Below are 24,470 nucleotides of genomic sequence, written 5' to 3' on the forward strand. Positions count from 1 at the left end.
GTTTTAAAGTGCGTAGGGATGGCTATCGAACCGTGTCATCGGTTCAATTTCGTGTGATGAATAGAACCTACACCATGAGCTTATCTGATTTTGGTAGGATTTTTGGATTATCTACCACATATAGTAGGAAACCTAAGGAGACCCATAACAACTGCACCATGTGGGGAAAGCTTACGGGCAACGATAATCCCGGGAGTATGCAACATTTGCATGCTTCCAAGATACAACACTCGGTACCCATTGTCTTTTACAGGTTCCTAGGATTTACAATCTTTGGTAGGGATGAGACCCAGAACATTAGGAGTACGGAGCTAGAGATCCTAGGTGGCTACGTTTCCGAAGGAGAGGAGAGCTACAAAATGAACCTTGCACATCACATGGCCTCTCAATTTTACTCCATAGCCACCTCCACACATACTACCAAAATTACCATTGGTGGGTTGATCACCCACATAGCCATGGCCACGGCCAACTTTACTGAGGCTAACCAGATTCCAGTTCTGGGTAGCAACTTGCTTGATTTGGCTTATTTTGCTGGACTCCGTAGGCTACAGGGGGAGCATGGGTTATTTAGGCGGGGAGCCATGTACTGGATGTTCGAGGGAAACAGGCTTTTCACCTTGCCTGACCCTCAGGGCCGCACTAGTTTCAGACCCGGTCAGGCTCATTATCTATTTGTTGGATTTGAGCAAGAGCCTCAGCCTGACCCCCAGCCTCAGCCTGACCCTCAGCCAGAGCCCCATCAGTACCAGCCAGAGCCTCGCACCTACTTCAGGAGGGGGCGTCGAGACACGGGAAGGCCCCAGAGTGGCCCGATAGTTCATGAGGAGCAGGGGTCCATTGATGAGAGGTTGAGCAGACTTGAGCTCGGGTTCCGGGAGTTCGCAGCTGATCACCAGAGGACCATGTTCCCATTTTATGATCAGTATGCCAGGCAGGGCTATATTGCCCCAGATTACGAGCACCCTACCTGGTATACCTATCCCGCGGAGGGATATGGAGCTCCGGGTTCTATGGGCACCTTCACACCCACCCAGTACGGAGGGTGGGGAGCGGGTCCTAGTGGGCATGGTGGCCGAGATGATGGTGATGATGATGATGATGGCGGCAATGGCCGTCAATGATGGAGATGAGATCGAGTTGGTTCGATACCCTTGAGCCAATGAGGACATTGTCTGATTTGGTTTGGGGGGGGGGGGGGGTTTCACATTACTTGTACATTGTAGGTATGTTTTTCTTTTCTTTTCGCATTTCTTTATTTTGGTGTGTTTAATGCTTTCTAGATTAGTTTATTGCTTTAAAAAAAAAATACAAAAATACCTTCCGATGAATGCAAAATCATGCTTCCCTGTGCCCCTTTGATTGAAAATTGTTTTGATTCTTGGTGTTTGATGATGGGCAATGTAGATGTGTTAGCCATGATTTGATGTTCGATTGTTTTGATGCCTAAACATGAGTCAACTCCGACTAACTACTTGTGGACTTGGTGCTTGACTAGTTGACTTGGTTAGGATGTGTGATAGCTTCCTGGTGTGCCATTGATTTTGAGTATTGGTTTGCAACTATTAGTAATGTTTTATGACTCATATACATGCACATTGTGGAGGACGAAGGCATTTTTCTATTTAGGTAGCCTTCAGATGAAATTAGATACGTTTGTTCCCTCTTTTTCTACCCATGTTGTGCTTGTGCCATTTATTCGGTGACTAACCACATTACAAGCCCGTAAATTCCCCATTGGTTACTAGTCCCAAGCCTACCTTGGGGGAGCTAATAGTAGTGAGGTGAGGGAGTTGTAGTGTGGTACATTTTGAGCATATTGAGTATTGAAAAGGGAAGTTCTTCTTATCATGATTGTTGTTGAAAAAAATGAAATAAAAAATGAATGAGATGAGGAGAATAAAAAAAATCGTGTGAAGGTTCCAAAAAAGAAAAAAAGAAAAAAAAAATGAGATTGAGCAAGAAAAAAAATAAGAAGGAAAAATCGTTATTCTCAAGAAAATTCAAAGCATTGTTTCACTCAAGTATTGTAATTTCTTATCTTTATGAGTGATTGATTTTAATTGTGAAAGAAAGGCAAGAAAGTATAGTGTGGTTTGTTTGTTGTTTCATCATGTGTTGAGTGGGAAGTTGTGGTTGTGGTCATCATTTGTGGTTGACCATGGTTTTGCTAGGATTTATGCTCCCCAAAGCCAAGGCTTTAAGCTCACGTTTTACCCAAATTTACCGCACCTCTACCTAAGCCTATCATTACAAGCTTTGAAGACCTTCCGACCTTTGTGCATAGAGTCATATTAATGTGAAAGTAGTTGTTTATCAATGCAAGTTATGACATGACACATTCCGAGTCGACTACTAGGTTGAGTGCATTTTTTTCTAGACACACGAGTGTTGTGAGTTTGGGAGGGCATTGTACACATATATGTTGGGAGGGGAGCGAACGGGTACATTTTTTATCCGCCACATAAATGAGTGACGAGTGTGTGAGCACTAGTCTTGAATTCCATTGTACACTTGTGGTTCGCTATGCGTGACGATTGTTGAGGTGGATTGGCGGTTGAATGAATTTGATTGGTTAACATTGATGCATGCTTGTTGGATTTTGCCTCGAATTATGTTTTTCATTTTGAATTATGTCGAGGGTGAAGTTGGTTTTGTGTTCATCGATGATTTCCTTGCTTAGGGACAAGCAAGGATCTAGCTTGGGGAGGTTTGATATGCATGTTTTATATAGTATTTTTACCCCCGTCCCTTAGTGCTTTTATGTGTCAAACGTGCTCTTAGGAGCCGTTTCTAGTACTAATGTGTGTTATTGAGTGTGCCTTGAGTTTCAGGTTTGATTATGAGAAATTGGTTGTTTTAGACCCGTTTCATTGTTGATCTAGGCCACTATATGAGTCCGAGAAGTTCGGGACCTCCATCGTCGACTTTCGGGAGCCTTGGATGCTTATGGTTGAGCCCCGGGAGTTAGACTCAGTGATATGGGCGAGCTACATTGAAGATTGCAAATCGCCCTGGAAGCTGTGGGCGAAATGCAACCATCGGGCGGATTTATAAGCAATATGGAATCATCAACGCGCGCCCGATCGGGCGCATCTCGCCCGATCCGGATCGGGCGGTCAATCTGGAGGTTGTATGGAGAGTTCACAAACCGCCCGATCGGGCGGATTTTGGCCCGATCGGGCCGACTATCGAGTGGATCGCCCGATCGGGCGAAGCGACGCCCGATCGGGCGACGCCAGCCCCCAGCACTTATGCGCGAGTTTTATTTCCGTTTTTTGGGCTTTATTTTGGGCAAACTATATAAGCAAGCCTTAATTATTTTTAGAGAACACCTTTTATTTTTAGTTTTGAACCTTGAGTTTATTTTCTTAGCTTATTATTCTCTCAAATTTGTTCCAATACTTAGTTTTATTTTCAATCAAAAATTCAAGCTTTCATTATTCATTGTTCTTAAATTAGGTATTGCTTCTTGCTTTAATTTATCTTATTGCTTGATCATGTTTTCTATTATGTTAATTGCTTTGTTATTTATTATCATGAGTGAGTAGTTTAATTTCTAGGGTTTAGGGGATCCATGAATGCATGATTGGGATTATATGTGGACTTGATTAATTGATTGATTGATTATAATTTCTATAGCTTATTATTATTGCTCGTCAATTCTGTTCGGCCGGACTATTTTGATTTGAGTTTGATTAACCTTAGATTATGCGCCGAGAGGTATAAATCTGATGTTTTTTGGTTTGTGGCTATTAGATAGGAATTATTTCTAGTACGTAGCGGGAGTCCGCTAGTTGTTCTATCCTAAGGAATTCATAAGATTCGAGAGATGCATGTTTTCCTAGTTATGATTGTTAATTGATTGTTATTGTCCGTTGTCCAATCCCGGTCTGCATTTATGGTGAACCGCTGCCCTAGATTCCTTTAATATTGTTATCTTCCGATTTGATTATTTGCTTTAGTTTAATATACAAACCAATCCAATTCTTGTTACCAATAGTCTAGATTAGTCTTTTAATAGTAGAAAGAACACTGTTTCCCTGTGGATACGATCCCTGCTTCCCTTGCTATATTTTTAGTTGGTGAACGTTAGGTTTATCTTTGATAGGAGTGCGATTTAGCCTGTCAGTATTCTGATCTCTTGGAATTTGTTGTAGGACGCATGAGTTGAATTTGTTGATGAGTGCTTTAGCTACCTCAAGGTAGCCCTGCATCTTAGAATCTTTTGTTGCATAGGAACCGTTAATTTGACTGATAATCAATAATGAATCACAGCGTACCTCAAGTCGACGGATATGCATGTCGTGTGCCAATGATAATCATAGAATCAAAGCTTCGTACTCTGCTTTGTTGTTGGTAACCTTGAACTCGTAGCAGACAGACTGCACTATTATGTCCCCTTGTGGCGACTTTAGCATAATTCCCAACCATGTCCCCCGTATGTTGCAGGAGCCGTCAGTATACAAGGTCCATGTCAATAGAATCGCGGCGTCTGACAACATATTGACTTCACTGTCGACTTCATGTTGGATACTTGGGCTGAAGTCAACCACAAAATCTACGAGGGCCTTGGACTTGATGGAGGTGCATGGTTCATACCTGATGTCATAACATCCTAATTGTATGGCCCATCTGGACATCCTGCCAGATAACTCAGGTTTCCTCATGATTGACTTCATGGGATAGTTAGTTCTTACAATTACAGGATGGCATTCAAAATAAGGACGTAATTTAGTGGATGCAACAACTAATGCAAGTACGAGTTTTTCGATATGTGAGTACCTTGTTTCAGCGGTAAGTAAAGACTTACTGACGTAATAGATTGGTAGTTGTTTGCCGTCTTCTTCTAGTACCAGAACTGCGCTGATGGTTAATGATGTGACTGCAAGGTACAACTGTAATTCCTCTTTATCCTTTGGCTTAGATAGAAGCGGGGGTTCTGAAAGGTATTGCTTGAGTTGCTGCAGTGCGACTTCGCTGATAGCTTGCACTTGTCTAACAACCTGGAGATGAATCGATTGAGGGCGGCTACTCATCCTGCTAGGGTTTGGACATCTTTCTGACTTCGTGGAGACTATAAGTTGATGATTGTCCGGATCTGGTCGGGATTGGCTTCTATACCTCGTTGAGTTACCATGTATCCCAGAACTTTCCCGGATGAGATCCCAAACGAACAATTTATAGGATTGATCTTCATGTTGTATTCGCGTAACCCGTTGAAGGCTTGTTGTAAGTGCCTGATGTGGTCTGAACCTTTCTTAGATTTAACCAACATATCATTGATATAGACTTCAATAGTGTCACCTAACTGTTTCTTGAACATCTTTTTGACGAGTCGCTGATAAGTTGCACCGACATTCCTTAGGCCGAAGGGCATGACCTTGTAGCAGTAAGTCCCCTGTTCCGTGATGAAGGCGGTCTTTTCTTGATCTTCCAAGTGCATCAAGATTTGGTTGTACCCACTGAAGGCATCCATAAAAGTTAGCATCTCGTGACCAGTTGTGGCGTCGATCATGGCGTCGATATGGGGTAATGCGAAGGAATCTTTAGGGCATGCTTTGTTAATGTCGGTGAAGTCTATGTAGACACGCCATTTCCCGTTCTTCTTTCTTACCACCACGACATTGGCCAACCAATTCGGATACTTGACTTCCCTAATTTTCCCGGTGTCGAGTAACTGTTGAACCTCGACATTGATGATTTGGTTGCGTTCTGGAGCAAACTTCCTTCGTTTCTGTTTGACAGGCTTGTAATTTGGGTCGACATTGAGTTTGTGCGTGATGACGTCGGGGATGATTCCCGACATATCTTCGTGAGATAATGCAAAACAATCCGCATTAGTTTTGAAGAACGTGATGAGTTCCGACCTGATGTCGTCTGGTACATCACATCCAATAAGAACTACTTGCTCCTGTTTGGCAGGGTCCAAAATGACTTCATCGAGTTGCTCGGATTTCGGCGCTCTGTATTGTGTGGGACCGGAGTCGGACTGTAGTTGCTATAATGAGGATTTGTTGGTGGCTGAAGCTTCAACGATGCTTTGTAACATTCTTTGGATTCCTGTTGATCTCCTTTGATCTCCTGGACCCCCCATCGGGTCGGGAATTCGATGGTTTGATGATAAGTCGATGGCATGGTCTTCATATCGTGGATCCAAGGCCTGCCCAAGATAATGTTGTAAGATAAAGGACAATCAATAACACAAAATTTTACCTGTTGATTGACCCCTTGGGCATAGACGGGCAAAGTGACTTCTCCAAAGGTGGTTTTCGCTTCTCCAATGAATCCTATCAGGACTATTGATTTCTTGATGATGTGGGTATCTGGTTTCATCCCCATATCTTTCAGGGCATCAAGCATTATAACTTGGTGGAGCTTCCGCTATCGACAATGACTTGTCTGATCATACAATTCCCGACGGGAATGGATATCACCAGACCGTCATGGTGCTTGTCGGAGATATCCCCTGCATCAGATTCATCGAAGGGTATAGGGGGTCACATATTTTGCGGCCATCGCCCTTGCTGGTCTATCGATCTCGTTCTCCCGAGCATGTCTTTTTGCTGCAGAATAAGTCAAACCACAAACGTCAGAACCTCCAGCAATAAAATTAACAGTTTTAGTATGAGGATGAGGTGGAGGAGGCCGAGAAGGAGAATTAGAAATGTATTTGTTGATGACGCCGCGAGCTTTGTCAGAAATGACATCTTTGAGATGTCCATTTTTCAGCAAATAGGCGACTTCTCTTCTCAACGCCACACATTCGTTGGTGGTGTGGCCGATGTCGGCATGAAAATCAAACCACTTTGAAGGATCTTTCTTCGAGTCAGGTTTGCTGGACTTTGGTGGCCATTGTACTGCTTTTCCATCTTCGACTGGTAGTTCATCAAACCTACAGTATCGACACAAAAGAATATTCGTTAATTCTGGGAGGTAGATCGGGATTGTTCTTCCAATCCATTTCGCCATCTTCCTCCGCTACTGCTACTTGTTGTGGTCGAGAATAGGGGGCAGGACGGTCATCTCTCCTATTAGGGTAGGGCAACCGCCTATCTGTCTTCGCGTAGTTGTTGGTTCCTTTCCTAGAATAGAGAGTTTTTTCGAGCCCGACTTGGGCCATGGCTTTGGCTTGTGCGTCTTCAAACCTCTTGCAGGGATACTTGATGAGATCTCTCCATAGGTCGTTTTCTCCATATAGTCCCTGCCTGAATGCTTCAATCGTGGTTAGAACGTCACACTCTGGAACTCTCACCTTCTCCCTGATGAACCGGGTTATGTAATCTTTTAGGGGTTTGTCAGGTCATTGGACTACGCGGTATAAATCGCTTGTCTGCTTCTCTAACCCCCAGCTGCTAGCAAACTGTTGGTTGAACATGTTGTCGAGATGTGCAAAGGAGGTTATGCACCCATTTGGCAGGCTGGTCAACCACTTCAGGGCGGGTCCGACTAACGTCGAGCCGAAACCTTTGCATATGCTGGCCTCCCTGATGCGCTTGGGGACTAGGATTGTCATCATGCGCTATTTGTAGGTCAATATGTGTTCTCTAGGGTCGGAGGTTCCGTCATACATGGGCATGTTGGATGGACTGAACCGTTTCGAGATGTCGATGGCATCGATGGCGTCGGCATATGGTGAGTCGGCATAACTGTCTAGGCTGGCTTCTTTGATGGGTGTGGGTACTCTGGGGATTTTATTTATCATGGTCATGATCAGTTGGAGTTTATAGTTGGTGTTTTCGCAGATACTGCTAAGCACCGGGACGAGGGGCTGAATGTTTCGGGAAGGCTGGCTTGGAGGTGTTGGTAGTAGGTATTTCGTGGGTGCATATTCTAAAGTTGATTGGGGGTGAACTGTAGCATGACCTGTTTTACGATGGGGGTTGTTCCCTGGGCATTATTTGTACCTGTCACATAAGGAAAAGGAGTTACAAAGTCGTGGATAACCGGAACAACTGACCTGATAGGAGTGCTATGAATAAATAGTTTCTCGTAGAATCCGGGTGGAGTGGAGTGTGTGGGAAAGCCGCTTGCGGTTCTTGACTAGCCAGGGGGTCGCCATCATCTAAGGAGGTGCTCCTGGTGCTGAGGTGGCGAGATTGACAACAGGTTGGACAACTTGCTGCGCAAGCAGCTGATTCCAAGGTGCTTGGGTTGCTGGGGGTGGTGCTGTTAGGTTATGAATAATATAAACAATAGAATTCATGTGGAAAAACCATAAAGCCAGGAATCCAAATTAATTTCCATATAGTCAATTAGCATAATTTAGTATACATACTATGTGATGCGTGCCTTCCCTAGCTGCTCCCGAACCGAACAAGAATAAGTACAAGACTCCAAATGTCGCCCCTCCATAGATAGTCAACAGCACGTTCGGATCCGCCTTAGATTCAACCAACTAGAATATTCTCTAAGGTTTTATGTGCACTCGGGAAACTCACAATGGTGATAGGCAAGTATTAAATTCTCCCTTGAATTTAATGTGTTGGAATAGGTTTATAAATTGTGATCATGAATCACATATTTATAGGGTGGAAATAGGGATTTGTAATCCTACTAGGAATCGATTAACTAAATCCATTAGGACTCTAGTTAATTAATAATATTAGAATTCTAGGGACAATCAGACACTAAGTATTTCATATTTACCCTTAATATCTAATTTTAGTAGATTTAGGAAAACTATAACAAGCTAGGTCGAAACGAGTTGGAAAGTCAACTAACCAACTAAAACTAAATCAACTAAACTAAGAAATCAAAAGTAAACGAGATTAGGGAATGAGTCAAACAACAACAAATCATGGAATGGACATAAAAGAATTGAAAACGGGGAAGATTCACAAGCACTACATGAATAAGCGTTGAATTCACAAATAGCTCCAACTATCTCCCGACGCGTGAGCAATTTCCCTAAGCATCAAGGATGAACTCCCGTTCTATCCTATCGTACCCGGGGTAAATAGAAAACCCAATTCAACAACATAGCCAAGCTTAGGTCTTTAATCCCTTTCCAACCCAACTAGACTACTCCAAGAAATCATGGAACACTTAATTGATCAAGTTAAATGCAACATGTATTGGAAATGCTTAAACATGTAATAATTTAATCAGGAGAATCCCTAATTTCCAATCACAAACACCAAAACCAATCAATGTTGAGTTTTTACCCAAACCCTAACCAACAACACTACTCCATAATCATAAAAATATGAAATTTATAGAAATTAACAACTAAAAACATGATTCTAAACATTAATAACAACTAATCTAAACATGAATCATTAAGCTAAACCAAAACAATTAAACTAATTAAAACGATAAATAAAACAATAAATAAAGAAATAAATGAGGAGAGAGAGTAAGAAATTTCTCATCGATTAATGGTGGAAATCTTCAATAATTTGTCATGCTTGATTATCAAAACCCCCAATTTCATTGATAATTTCTCACTTTTCTCTCTCTAAAAGCTAAACTAAACTAAAAACCTAAAAATGCTCTAAGTATTTACATGGTATCTTTAGTTCATGACCCAAAATGAGTATTTATACTCAAGGCCTAAAATCAAAATAAAAGAGGAAAAAAATGAAATAAAAATGGAAAACAAAAATGAAAAAGAAAATCTAAAAAGAAAAAAAGGAAGAAGTAAGTAGTAAGAGAATTAAAAGAAGAAAAAAAAGGAAAAAAAAAGAAAAAGAAAAAGGAAAAGGAGGAAACCCCCACCAAAACAATCAGACCATCCCTCCATCCCCTTCCTTTTCGATCAAAACATCAGACTAGAGATGACAACGGGTAGGATCCGGACCGGATCCTCTAGGATCCAGATCCAGATTCGTTTTTTGGGCAAGGATCCAGATCCTACCCGGATTCGCTGGGCAATGAAATTGAGGATCCAGATCCAGATCCGACGGATCCTACGACTCCTAACTTAATTTTTCATCAAACGACCATACTTCTCATTTTAACCAAAAACATAATTTAATAAACTTCAATAACAACGCTATTTGTCCATACACGCATTCACTATAATCAAATTTAACAAATCCAACATAAATAATATTAAAAGTTCAACAAACTTCAATATGAGCGACATAAATGTCACTCATCACATACCCAGATCCAATGGGTCTAATGGGTCTCGGGTCAAAAATGGGTCTAGTGTTATTTTTTTATTTTTAACATTTTTGTCTTAGAAAATTTTTCGACACCATTAATTTAACCGTCATTTACCATTACATATTCACATTCGATACATAAAATATCACAATTCGCAAATTAGTGCCAAAATACTAATGCAGGCATGTATCTAATGAGACTATTTCTAATTTCTAATAATTGATCGGTTCCTTGGGCCGGATCTGGATCGGGTCTGGGTCTGAGAATATTGGATCCAGACCCAGACCCATTTTTAAACACATGGATCCAAATCTGCCCCATATCCATTGGATCTCAAATAATTAGACCCAGTCCCTTGAAAATGGTTCGCGTCCAACCGGGCCTTGGCCTGGTCCTGGACACATGCCCATCCCTAACCTCCGCCCTCCTCGAATCTCCTCTCTGCGGATCCTCCCGCCTCCGATCCAACCTCCAACCTCCGTCCAACCTTCGCGATCTCCGCCAGCCTCCGCGGCCTCCATCCTTCAAGTTCACAGATTTTGACAATTTTCCACATATAATTTGACAATTTTCCTGATTTAATTTGATAAAGATGATAATTTTTTTTTCAAAATTTAATTAAAACTTTTATTTTGGGGCGAAAGAAATTAAAAGAATTAACCATTGAGAAAAAAATTCTGATTCTTTTTTGTTGGTAAAAAATATTTTTTAAAATTTTCCGAAATAATAAAATTGATTTTAAGTAAATAAATAAAAAGAATAAAAGAAAGAAAAGACACTTAAGGCAAAAAGAGAAAGTAAAAACAATTGAAGGACTAGGATTTAATTGACTATGGTGGTCACTTTTAAGAGGACCGCCTTAAAATTTTCACGGTATATTTGATTATAAAATAGTTTCATGAAAGGAAAAAATACTCAAAAGAGCTCCTCAACCCAAGAAACAGTTTGTAGAAACTCGGAATTGGAGGTTATCCTTCTCTTTCCAAGAAACAATTGAGTTTGTTAAAAATTTGTTTCTCCTTCTTGAGAACCCTTTTATGGGTACTACTATACTAGTACATCCAGTAGTTTGGGCTCGGATCTGAGTACCAATTATACAAGTGTTGAAGAGCAGTCAAAGTAACCAAATTACATATTATCGACCAAAACACACAGCAAGGACCGTGCTACAGCAACCATGAACGTGAATCATAATCAAATCGATCATGCTTCTCAGACATAGACCTATAAATTAAAATGAAAATTTAGCCATATGCTTTGGAGTGCCAACCAGCCAGAAGGAACCGGATAACATGAAGAATAACTAACAGATATATATACGACTGTAACTGCAATAGCTAAATCAGTGAACGAGGTGCAGTAAAACCTCCAAAAGCATAATTTCTACACAACAACAAGAGACATCTAATGTTCTGTCGAAAAGTGATTTTACAATTAACATGTGACTAACACTAACATTAGCAGATAGATCACTTCCACCTACATAACTCCTTTGATAACCTGTTCAATAAAAATAATGTGGCCAAAAGATAAAGGAGACCATCACTAAGTGAAGGATCATATGCATGCCCTAACCAAGTGCTGCATATTATATCAGATCTCAAAGGATAGTTCTAAAATAGTTTCCAGTATTTCATATCCCACAAATATCAGATGCATTGCAGCTACAACAGCAAAAAGCAAGTCATCAAATGATAAGCATTGACCTACAATTTGTACAAAGGTTGACTGGGGATTGCAGCAGGGTCTAGCTCCCAAAAGCCTCTCAAACTACCACCTTTCTCATCTGTGAGCCTGAACGATGGAATGTGATGGGAGAATCTAAGCATTTCATTTCGGGAGATCTCTCTAGTGTGAGCATTCTTCTGTGGCTTGAAAACTGAGCGGAAACCACTCACTCGCTCTAAAAGCAACACTTTAATATGATATAAATTATTGTCCTCCTGGACTTCCACAATGTCGTAATCGTATTTCTTCAAGTCCGCAACCATCATAGAGGCATTCCAGTTCTTGTAAAGGGCCCAAACTTCACCCTTTTGTGGATAGATAGCCAACACATTCTTTCTTGCTGTTGCTTTTGCACACAGTTGATGAGAAAAGGAACTATTTCCTGTATATGTTTGCGTTTTGCCATTTTCAATCTTGAACTGCCCACAGGAAATTGGCATCCCCTTTTCCTTCCATAAAATCATATCATTTGGCGAATTGCAGGCTTCAAGCCATGATATTTGCACCTTAAACTGTGGGTGAGGATCAATTTTCCTAATGACACCGTAGTATTTTGGCAAGCCATCAGTGTCACTATACAAAGCCCACACTTGATCTACCTGAAACTTGTTATTTGATTTCAGGTCATCAAAATTAAAGAATTCTGGATCTGGGATGTCTTGGGCAGTCACATCACTATTTAAGTTGTTCTTGTGCACCTGATTACCCTTGCCATTATCACAAGAACTGGGCAATGGATTTTTAGCTGTGTTCACACCAGGATTCACTACTTTAGAATTAGCAGATAAGTGAACAGAGCTAGTGTTTCCCTTTGAAGGAAGGGTGATTTCTTCAATGTTCCTGGTTGTGGAAGCTGGGTCAAGCTCAAATGAACCCCTAGGAACACCAGGCCTCTCAATACCACTCATTCTATAAGAAGGTACTTTGTGCGAGAACTTAAGTACCTCAGCAGGCGGTATTCGTAATTCACTTTCACTTACTCGGTAAAACAGACTAGTGAAGCCCTTCAGCTTCACCAACTGTGCAACGCGTATCCCAACAGTTTCATTATATTCAGACAGTATCTCAACATATTCATATTCAAACTTTCTGTCATCCTCTGGAGTTAAAAACCATTCTGCATCCCAGTTCTTGAAAAGGGCCCATGTGTCCCCCTTTCTAGGATATATCAAGGTAGAATCTTTACCACCAACACCTTTGTCCCAAACTACCTCATGGGAGAACATAAGACGATCTTCTGTAAAATCAGATGCACCAAGTTTAAATTTACCACACGAAAATGGCAACTCTGAATTGGCCCATTTTTTCCCAAACACGTCATCTGGATGCGCCTCAAGCCAGGTTATCTGCAGCTTAAACCGTCTAGTAAAAATTTTCCTGACCTTGGCATAGAATCTAGGCATTGCATCTGCAGTATCATAAGCAGCCCAAACCTGCCCAACTTTAAAGCACTGTTCTTTCCTAGACACATCAAAATCACAAAAATCTGGATCAGGATATTCAAAAAATTTTGGCTGAGGTTTTGTTTCAGGGCTTGAATCAGATCCATAGTTTTTGTTAATCTTCGAAGATTCCGGCTGCTGTCTCTTACCTTTCTCTTCTGTTGTCGGACAAGTTCGTTCACTCTCTTTTACGTTTTTCGGAGGGATCCAATCATCGAAGACTTCATTGGCATGCTGTTTATTTGCCTTTTTAAAAGGGTTCATGATATCCTCATCGTCGCTTACATCTTCATTGACATGACGTTTATTTGCCTTTTTAAAAGGGTTCATGATATCCTCATCGCTTACATCTTCATCATCGCTTACATCTTCATTAGCATGCCGTTTATTTGCCTTTTTAGAAGGGTTCATGATATTCTCATCGTCGCTTACATCTTCATTGTATGACACATGCCGTTTATTCCGGCTTGATCTTCTAGCACATCCATCCCCATCACTGTCAAATTGTTGTGCCCTCTGAGAATCTTCAGACTCCAGGCTGCTCTCTGATCCAAAACTTTCACTAGACTCTACCTCCTGCTTCTTCCCTCTTTTACCATCTACTTTCTTAGAGGGTTTAAATGCCTGTTCCACTTGTTTACCCCCTTTGTTTGGACCTTTGTGTGTCTGGCTGGCTTTCTGTGACCGGCTTGCTTCCGCATTTTTCCCAGCTGGAACCCCACCATTTGAAGCATGCTTCTCATTCACAGCCCCTGATCCTGTAGCACTTGCATTGGGAATGTTCTGCCCAGGAAACACAGGCTGAGTTGCATCAGATCCAGGTCGTGGACCCTGAACAAGCATATCATAGGCAATGAAGGGCTTCTGGCAACTCTGACAACGGAGAGCTCTATTCAAAACTTCCCTGTAATACTGATAACGAACAGCACAATAAGGACATTGGGTCCAGAAGGTCTCCTTGTCTTTGGCAGCTGCTGATTGAGGCTGCTGTTTTTGCTCTTGATGTGTGAAATTAAAACCTTTAGCATGTGAATTAGAATTGCTTGTGACATTGTTCTGGACCCTAGTTGTCTTAACAACATTGACATTCCTACTTGTCTGCTGAGGAGGCTGGTTTTGTCTCACTGGTTTACAGGATGCTTTGCATTTCAAGTCATAGAATGACCTTTTCTCCTTATCCAGCAGCACTCTCTGTGCCTCCCCTATCAACTTGAATGCAGCTTCAGCGCCAGAAAATTTGTTCTTGTCAGGATGAAGAAGAAGAGCAAACTTGCGATATTGTTTCTTAATTAATGTGTCATCTGCAGTGTGTACAATTTGAAGAATGCCATACCAGTCCGATTCACTTCCAAACATTTTTCTTTCCGCTGAGCAGTGCACATCACACACACAAATCATCTGGGAAATATTTTCCATATCAGGATAAAGCTGCTGGGCCTTCAGAGCAAACTTACGAGCCCCTGGAAAGTCTTTTGCTTCCATTTTCTTCTGAGCAATATCCTTGGCTCTTGATGCCTCTTCTTTGTTGCACTCCATAACTGACCAGAATTAAACACAATGAGCTGAATTCTTCATTCATAAAGCATTCAGTACAAATATAACTAGCTTTATACCTTAGTATCTTTGTCAAGAACACGAGAAATGTGAAACAAAATGCATGAGCTGTATGGATCCTCCGAGTATCTCAACACATGAGTTGAACTTTTGGACCCTAGGTATCTACATAGAGACTAGAGCCTGCAAAAATATCAAAAGCTAATGTTCAATAAAACCTTGTTCATGTTTCTTTAAAAGAAGCATTGAATCAGAAGACTAATTTAAGAAAAGCACACACACAGTGAAACAAAAATGAGTTCAACATGCTACACAATTATCAGATGCATATTGCATGAAGATATACCACCGCACTTGTAAGTAAGCAGAAAAAGTCGTTTTATTTCTATTAGAAGACAAATTAACACTGTCTGCACTCTGCATGCATAAACATGCAAACAAAGTTGTAAGCAAGACCACTCCCACGGCAATGCCCCAAGGGACCCCAACACATCCACCACAAAAGTTAAGGAGGACAAGGACTACTTCCAACAAAGGGAAATCAGGGAGAGAATTAAAAAAGACAAATAGATCACCTAAACCTTGAAATCCCCACCAAAATCCTATTGGAGCCCCTCTTTACAATTATTCTGGTTAAAGTAAAGAAATAAAAGCTACATCAAGTAAGAAAAGTACATCAATACTTAGAGTGGAGCAAGTGTGTGGAACCACTTCTTGGAAATATATGTGTATGTTGGGTTCTTTTATGTATTGCAGTTGCTATTCAAACAAATTTCAATAGTTCATGAAGTAAAAATTCTGCTATTTACTGTTTTCAAATATAAGCAGCCAAAAGGCTGATAACTGAAAAGGTTTCCCATTGTTACTCAACCTATTAAAGTTAATATTCTCAACCTCGTACAGCAATTGGTAAGTTTCATTCATCATCAAAATTCAGATCATATATACCCCATGGCCACATAAACTTAAAGTTTCATCTGTTATTCCTACATTCTTATCATTTTTAAGACAAATTTGACAAGATAGTTTACAAGGTACTTGCTACATTATGAACATAAAAAATGCATTAAATTATATAAGACGTAAAGACTGTATGTGAAGCGAAAAATAGACATTTAGCATCCAAATAATCCTCTTGTCTCCCTGATTTGAATATTCAGCATACCAACATTAACAAATCAACAAAGCCCTAACACTGTTTCCTCCTCTTCAAACTTTTGGCCCTTCTTCCCTTTCGTAAAGAGATGGGTGGGACCCTCTTTGTACAAGGATGCATTTCTCCTTCTCAAACATACCCAAGTAACCGCAACCAGACTTGAATAAACAACATATTCGGAACTCTACATTTGACATTTTCCACAAAAAGAGGAAAACAAAAACACCCATCAAAATTACCAACCCATCAAAGAGAGAAGAAGTAAAACCCTGTATCTAACTTTATTATCATCATACAGAAGACAAACTACCCAGAATCAGCACACATTTGGATTTTCAATGAAATACAGGAATCACGCAATATTAAGGGATTCAATGATAACATCAAATTTTGAATCTAAACCAAAAAAATACAAAATTCAACCAAAAAAAATTTAACATAGAGGGAGTAAAAAACAAGGAAGAAAATGTTAAGTTCGTACCGCACTTTGGGTTGAGACCATGAACCAAAAAGATGGCGGATGGCTGGCGCAGAGCTCAGTTGACCGCACTTTCAGTTGTAGGTGAGAGAAATGGTGAAGAACACGACGACAGAGAAAGTGAGAGGGGATAAAGGAGTAAAGAAGAAATGGAGAAAGCACCGGCCGCCGCGAGAGAGGCCGCGGTGCCGCCGTGGGGAGAGTGGAGCAGCGAGGAGAGAGAGAGCGGGAGGAAAAGGTGAAAATTGGAAACCCTAGAGTTTATTTTCCTTTTGATGGAATTGAAATAAAATTTGTACAGTGAGAAGGCAACCCACCCACCCCGTGTGATTTTTGAAGCCAGGTGTGCTAGGTGCTAATGCCATGAGATGAGAGTATGAGACCCCTTATTCTTTGGTTTTCGAAACTGATGCCATCTCATCGATCCAACCCATTTCAGAGCAACCACTCTGGTTTTGCCACATCTATTAGCATTAGAAATTTGGAAAGTAAAGTATGTTTTAGGCTCTGTTCTTCTGAACTTTATTTGGCTGAACTGAACTGAACTGAACTTAATGGAGTTGAACTGAACTAAACTTAATGGAGCTAAACTGAATTGAACTGAATTGAACTGAATTGAACTGAACTTAATGGAGCTGAACTGAACTTAACTTAACTTAACTTAACTGAACTGAATGGAACTGAATAAATAATAAATAATAAATAATAAATAATAAATAATAAATAATAAATAATAAATAATAAATAATAAATAATAAATAATAAATAATAAATAATAAATAATAAAGAATAAAGAATAAAGAATAAATAATAAATAATAAATAATAAATAATAAATAATAAATAATAAATAATAAATAATAAATAATAAATAATAAATAATAAATAATAAATAATAAATAATAAAGAATAAATAATAAATAATAAATAATAAATAATAAATAATAAATAATAAATAATAAATAAGGAGAAATCATTTTTGGTTAAAAAAGCTTGCTTGAGAAAGGGTTCGAAGGGGCGACTCCTCGACCCCATGGCTACCACTCGAAAGCAAGCTAAACGCAACAACAATGGAGGGAAAACAAAGCCAACCACACCGGCGATTAGCAACAAACAATCACGGAAAGAATCACAAGCGATTGATACAAGTATTGAGAATGATGATGCAATTTCAGAACATTCAGATGAACAAATAAACCCAGATTTTGATGCGATTCTTGATGAACAAATTATGACCCCCAAATCTGGATTACGGTATTTGCAGCAACGATCACAAGTTAGAGATGATTTCAATGCCTGGGTTAATGGATTGCAGTCAGGTAAAGACATTCGATCCCACTTTCAATCTCATTCGAAAAATGGCGGGAATGAAAATTTTGATCAAACTGTTGCCAATATGAACGATACTGTGATTAACCCTGTAAATATGGATGTTCCTGTATTGAACAATGAACATGATCCTGAAATTGTACAAATTGAATTAGAGGACATTCAAGAGGAGATTTCTTACTGGGAATCTGCGATTCTATGCTATGTTCTTGGGGAAACCCACCCCAAAATGTTATGGAGGGGTTTGTTAGACGAATCTGGGGGAAGCTTGGGGTGGACAAGGTAGCCCTGGTAGGACGAGGCATGTTCTTAGTAAGGTTTACTACTATGGAGAATTGTCAGAAGGTGATCAATGGGGGTTTTCAGTTTTTTGATGGAAACCTGTCATCTTGAAACCATGGAATGCTGATATGGACATTTCTAAGGACCCTGTTAAGAAATTACCAATCTGGATCCAACTTCCTAATCTTGAGGTTAAGTATTGGGGAGAGAAGAGTCTGTCGAAAATTGTTAGCCAGATTGGGACAATGATCAAGGTGGATCAAGCTACCCACAACAGGGACAAACTTATGTTTGCAAAGGTGTTAGTGGAAGTGAATATTGATCAACAATTCCCTGAAGTAATTAGGTTCAGAAGTGAGATTGGGAGGATGATTGAACAAAGGGTGAGCTATGATTGGCTGCCTATTTCTTGTTCCATTTGCAAAGGAATGGGACATACTAGTAATGCTTGTACCAGGAGAGCCACATTGGCAACACAGAGAGTTTGGAGACCCAAAGCTGTCCAACCTGTGGCACATCCTGTAGCACAACCTGTGACACACCCTGGGACACAACCAGTATCTGTGTGTGAAACACAAACTGTGATAGACACCACCCCAAGGGGGGATTACACAAGCAGCTAGGTTCAGCAAACAAAAGAGTCAACAGCTGAAACCATTCTATACTGCAAACAAGTATCAGTTACTTTCTGAAGTAGATGTGGAATTTGACAATGGAGAAATTCCTAATGGTGAAGAGAACCAGTTTCAAAGAAGTCCAGTAGGTAGGGGGTGGCAGCCCCTAAGCCTAATGGATAGAGTGCTTTGTTGGAATGTGAGAGGTCTGAACAGGAAGGACAAGCAAAAAAGGGTGAGGGATTTGATCTCTTTACACCATGTCAAACTGTTCAGTCTTCTTGAGACTAGAGTTAAGGCACCTAAGATGGGAGACATGTACCTAAACTTGTGCCCCTCATGGTGTTTTACCTCAAACACTAGCTGTCACAGAAATGGTAGAATCATAGTTGCTTGGGATGCTGGAGCTTTTACAGTTGACATCATACATATGACTAGCCAACTGATTCATTGTTCTATAACCCCCAGAAACACTTACAACAGTTTCTTTTGCACTTTTGTGTATGGCCTGAATACTGCTATGGAAAGGGAGGCTCTATGGTCATCTCTCACTGAACTAGCCACTGCTGGTGGTAATAAAGCATGGATTATCATGGGAGACTTTAATGCTGTTATGGAGATGGAAGACAGGATAGGTTCAGCAGTCAGAATTACTGAAATTCAACCTATGAGACAGTGTATGAATTCTTGCCAGCTCACTACAGTGAAGACAGTTGGAAGGCACTACACATGGAACAATAAGCAAGACGGCACTGATAGGGTGTTCACAAGAATAGACAGGGTTTTAGCTAACTATGCATGGGATTCAAACTTTGAAAATGCTGAAGCTACTTATCTCCCAGAAGAGGAGTTTGATCATTGTCCCATGCTTCTGAGCACTTACAAGGAAGAATCACAGAGAAGACCATTCAGATTTTTTAACATGTGGACTACCTCTCCAAAGTTCACTGAAATAGTTGCAGATAATTGGAAGAAATATGTCTATGGGTGTCCAATGTTCAGAATCTTTCAGAAACTCAGATGGATCAAAGCTGATCTTAAATTGCTGAATAAATCTGGTTTCAGTGAGGTAGAGGCTGATTACTTCAAGGCAAGGGAGCTGCTCACCATTGCTCAATCTCACTTACATGCTGATCCCACCAACAACACTCTTGCAACCAATGAAAAGGCATGTGCTGATAACTATAGGAAGACTCAAGCAGTTTTTGCTTCCTTCATGCAACAAAGGGCTAAATTAAATTGGCTGGAACATGGGGATGAAAATTCTAAACTTTTCCACCAAAGTATCAAGCAAAGAAGGAAATAGAATAAGATCTACTCCTTGCAAAATGCTGAAGGGGAGTGGATCACTTCCACAGATGGGGTTCAGCAAGAATTTGTTCAGTTCTATGGGAATCTTTTTCAGACAACCATGACTCATAGATCCCATGTGAACTCTGCTATCATAGATAGAGGAGCTAGATTATCCCTTGATCACCTTGCTAAGCTCAGTGTTCCCATCTCTTTAGAGGAAGTAAAGACAGTGTTGGACTCCATTCCAAACAATAAGGCACCTGGTCTTGATGGCTTTAACAGCTATTTCTTCAAATCTTCCTGGGATGTAGTCAAAACTGATTTACATACTGCTATCTGTGATTTCTTCCAAACTGGGAAACTTCTCAAAGAGATCAATGTTACTTCCATAACTCTGGTTCCTAAAGTAAGTGTTCCTGCTTCTGTTGGTGATTTTAGACCAATTGCCTGCTGCTCTGTGGTTTATAAATGCATTTCAAAATTGCTGTGTACTAGACTCAACTCAGTGTTGCCTGACATTGTGTCTCATAACCAAGGAGCTTTTGTTGCTGGAAGATCCATTTTACATAATGTCTTGGTTTGCCAGGATATTATCAAAATGTATAGGAAAGGTCAGAAACAAGCTAATTGCTTCATGAAGTTAGACCTAAAGAAATCCTATGACACAGTGGAGTGGGGTTTCATTGAAGAAGTTATGAAGGAGTTGGGTTTTCCTACCCACTTTATTCACCTTATCATGACCTGTCTTAGTACCACTCAGTATACAATCTTGCTAAATGGCTCTCCTACTGATCTCATTCACCCTAGAAGGGGTTTAAGGCAAGCTGATCCTCTGTCACCCCTCCTTTTTCACACTCTGCATGGAATACTTCTCTAGAGCTATGATAACAATGAGTGAACACCCTGATTTCAAGTTTCACTCTAGATGCAGGAGTATGAAACTGAATCATCTGTGTTTTGCAGATGATCTTCTCATGTTCTGCAAAGGTGATCCAAAAGTGATACAACTTATGCTTGAGGGATTTAATCTGTTTTCTGAAGCCACTGGTCTTATGGTTAACACAGGGAAATCCTCTATTTATTGTTGTGGCATGACAGATAATGTTGTCCAAGACATAGTTAACATGACTGGTTTCCAGATGGGCACTCTTCCTTTCAAGTATTTAGGGGTGCCAGTTAGCCCTTGGAAGCTGAAAGCTAGTGATTGTGAAGCTTTAGTTGACAAAATGGTTCACAGAATCAAGATATGGAGCTCAAGGCATCTCTCTTTTGCTGGAAGATCACAATTGGTAAACTCTGTGCTTATGAGAATTAGTGTTTACTGGTCCCAACTTTTCATTTTTCCAAAAGCTGTATTGAAGAGAATCAATGCAGTCTGTAGAGATTTTCTTTGGTATGGTACATATGAAGACAGCAGGCCAGGATCTATAGCTTGGGACACTCTTTGTTTACCAAAGAATCAGGGAGGGCTTGGTTTCAGAAACCTTGTTCTATGGAACCAAGCTGCAGTAGGTAAACAAGCTTGGGCTATTGCCAAGAAACAAGACAACCTATGGGTGAAATGGGTGCACACTGTCTATGTGAAAGATAAATCCTGGATTGCTTTCACTGCACCTGCTGCTTCCAGTTGGGTGGTGAAGTATGTATGTTCAGTTAAGAATACTTTCACTAGCTCCTTGCAGTCTACTCAATGGCTAAATGCCTCTGGGTATTCCATCAAGAAAATGTATGAAGGTATGTCCAGTGAGCTCCCTAAGGTGGGATGGTGTAAATTTGTGTGGAATAGACTCACTGTTCCTAAACACAGATTCATTCTGTGGCTTGCAAGCCATGACAGACTCAAAACAAGAACAAGGCTTCACAAAATGGGCATTGGGTGTGATCAGCTTTGCCCTGTTTGTGGCAACAATGATGAAACTGTAAAACATCTCTTTTGTGATTGCACTTTTAGTGCTAGCTGTGCTGCTTCCCTGTTGCATTGGTTGGGGTTACATTGTACCAAATCTGACATGGGACAGATTATGATCTGGATAAGAAGATCCTGCAAAGGGGACTTCAGAAGGAAGGTGGCCTATACCACTATGGCTGCTTTGGTCTATCACATTTGGAGAGCCAAGAATACATCTGTTTGGGATATGACAGTGCCTACTTTTCAGACCACAGTGCAAAGAATTCAATCTGATGTGAAATGTAGAGTTCAGAACCTAATAAGTAAGAGTGTAAAGCAATCAGATAGGGATTGGTTTTCTTCCTTGTAATTCTGTTTTGTTTCTCCTAGGTGTGATGTATTAGGTTTTATCAGGCTGCTGCCTGTTCTGTTTTTCTTGGAGGTGTCTTGCCTTCCAAGCTAGGGTGTAACCTTGGAGTTCTATTAATATATTGCTCACTTACTTGCCAAAAAAATAAAAAAAATAATAATAAATAATAAATAATAAGCTAATTAAATAATTAAATAATAAATAATAAATAATAAGATAATAAAATAATTAATAACTAATAATAAATAATTAAATAATTAAATAATTAAATAATTAATAATTAATAATAAATAATAAATATAATGTTAATATTTATAACAATAATCATAATAATAAATAATAACTACAATAATCATAATTATTTATTAATAACAATAATTACATATGATATTAATATAATAATAGTAATATTTAAGTAATAATAACGATAATAATAATTATTATATATATAAGTAATAAATGTCAATTCTAATTGCAATATCAAGAATAAAAATAATTACAAAGAAAGATGAATCCGTTCTTTTGAACTGAACTGAATTGAACTGGACGAAGCTGAACTGAACTGAACTGAACTTAATGGAGCTGAAATGAACTGAACTGAACTGAACTGAACTGAACTGAACTGAACTTAATGGAGATGAACTGAACTGAACTGAACTGAACTGAATGGAACTGCAAAAAAGTCCAAAAGAATAGGGCCTTATTCACTACCCCTCCGCATTTTAATACTCCGTCAGAATTACACTTTCTAAAAGCGGTCGTATTTCAATATGAATTACACTTTCTATTTTAATATGTTTTTGGGGATAGTTTTCGATCGGGTTCGAAAAAAGTTTGAAACGTGAATTTTAGTGACTTTAACAAGTTGCTTTTACAAGATACTAAAGCACCAAATTCAACCAACACATGAAAATCATGTGTGCACCCAGTAACTTGATTTATTACAATCCAACACTCAAAGGAAGCCACTTGGAGCTCATGATTAGTCACGTGTTAGTTTTATACATTTCGGGTGCTAATTCGACATTAGGAAAAATAACCTACGGTTTAGAATATTTTATGATCGAAGGAGTAGCCACCAAACTATTTTAATCTGTTTGGTCGTGACTCAAGGATAGGCATTGGAATCAAAAATAAAAGAGAGATATGGATTCGAAAACGAGACACTTATTTGGATTGATTTTGGCATGGAAAAATCCAATACACGGGTCGTTTTCATATTGAACATCCTAACATGATTCTAATTAGGTTGGTGAGCATGCTTGAATAATCGAAAGTGAATTGTAAGGTACGTTTCTTGCTAAGGAGTCAATAATCGAAATTGCATGAATAATTGAAATGTGCTAATTGGAGACTGAAAATTCAAAGGGAAAAATAATGTTCAAGTATGACATCTTTTCCCTTGAATGCTACCAAAATTACATGTTAATCTAACCTTAAAGTGAGGTTGTTCACCAAAAAGTATCATCGATTTTGAACTTTAAATTGGAAATCGAAGTTGAAATTTGAACTTGTATGTAGAATTTGAATTTAGATCTTTAAATTAGGAAGAGGTGATTCAAGCATAAAAACCCTAACTTTAATAAGCTCCAAATATTGGAAAAGTTATAATTTAAAGAGATGTTGCTCTTCTTTAAACATCATTGAACATTGAAAGCTTGAACATGAAATTTGAAGTTCATGACTTCTAGTTTGAAGATGGGTTTGAACATCTTAACAAATCCTTGAAATTTTGCAAAATTGTATTTTTGAGTTGGAAATTTGTATGATGATTGTTGTAAAGAGAATTTTCAAAAGTGAAATATCACTTACTGATCATATTTTTAAAAGGGTTTTGTAAAGTTGAAACTTGAAAAATGAAAGGAGTGTATCGAAGATCATTTGAAGGGAATTTCAAGAGTGAAATTCCTCCACAAATTAATCTTTTTTAGGTCATGTTCGAAGGGAATAACTTACATGAACATCCTTGGAATTTTGCAAAATCGTAAGAATTGAATGCAAAGAAAGGTAGAAGATTAAATTGAGATTAGAGCCTCGGAAACTAACCTAGGTCTTCTAGGTTGAAGCTTCCTTTCTTGAGATCCAATTGCTTAATATTTTAACTTGAACTTAGTGCTTAAAGTTTTGAGATTTGTATGAGTAAAGAGTTTTGAAATTTTTGTAAGTGTGAGAGAGTATTTTAGCAGACTTTTACTACTGTTTTCTCACCGAATTTCTTCCTCTT

At 39.4% G+C, this 24,470-nt stretch overlaps 3 protein-coding genes across 3 annotated transcripts; 1 reads left to right on the top strand and 2 right to left on the bottom strand.

The window, feature by feature from the left end:
- Positions 1-6,362: 6,362 nt before the first annotated feature.
- Positions 6,363-10,634, bottom strand: LOC130469599 (uncharacterized). The gene is made up of 3 exons (XM_056838980.1): positions 10,531-10,634; positions 6,585-6,895; positions 6,363-6,469 (listed from the first exon to the last, which is right to left on the bottom strand). The coding sequence occupies exons 1-3, from the start codon at positions 10,632-10,634 to the stop codon at positions 6,363-6,365; spliced, it is 522 nt and encodes a 173-aa protein (XP_056694958.1).
- Positions 10,635-11,406: 772 nt separating this feature from the next.
- On the bottom strand, positions 11,407-16,812 carry LOC110801243 (uncharacterized). The gene is made up of 3 exons (XM_022006583.2): positions 16,475-16,812; positions 14,897-15,020; positions 11,407-14,821 (listed from the first exon to the last, which is right to left on the bottom strand). The coding sequence occupies exon 3, from the start codon at positions 14,817-14,819 to the stop codon at positions 11,820-11,822; it is 3,000 nt and encodes a 999-aa protein (XP_021862275.2). The 5' UTR covers positions 14,820-14,821; positions 14,897-15,020; positions 16,475-16,812; the 3' UTR covers positions 11,407-11,819.
- Positions 16,813-18,209: 1,397 nt separating this feature from the next.
- Positions 18,210-20,001, top strand: LOC130469600 (uncharacterized). The gene is made up of 2 exons (XM_056838981.1): positions 18,210-18,614; positions 18,670-20,001. Exons 1-2 carry the CDS (start codon positions 18,210-18,212, stop codon positions 19,999-20,001), a joined length of 1,737 nt encoding a protein of 578 aa, XP_056694959.1.
- The last annotated feature ends 4,469 nt before the right edge of the window (positions 20,002-24,470 follow it).

This window comes from Spinacia oleracea, chromosome 3 (genome assembly GCF_020520425.1).
Source record: "Spinacia oleracea cultivar Varoflay chromosome 3, BTI_SOV_V1, whole genome shotgun sequence".
In the NCBI taxonomy this organism is placed as follows: domain Eukaryota; kingdom Viridiplantae; phylum Streptophyta; class Magnoliopsida; order Caryophyllales; family Amaranthaceae; genus Spinacia; species Spinacia oleracea.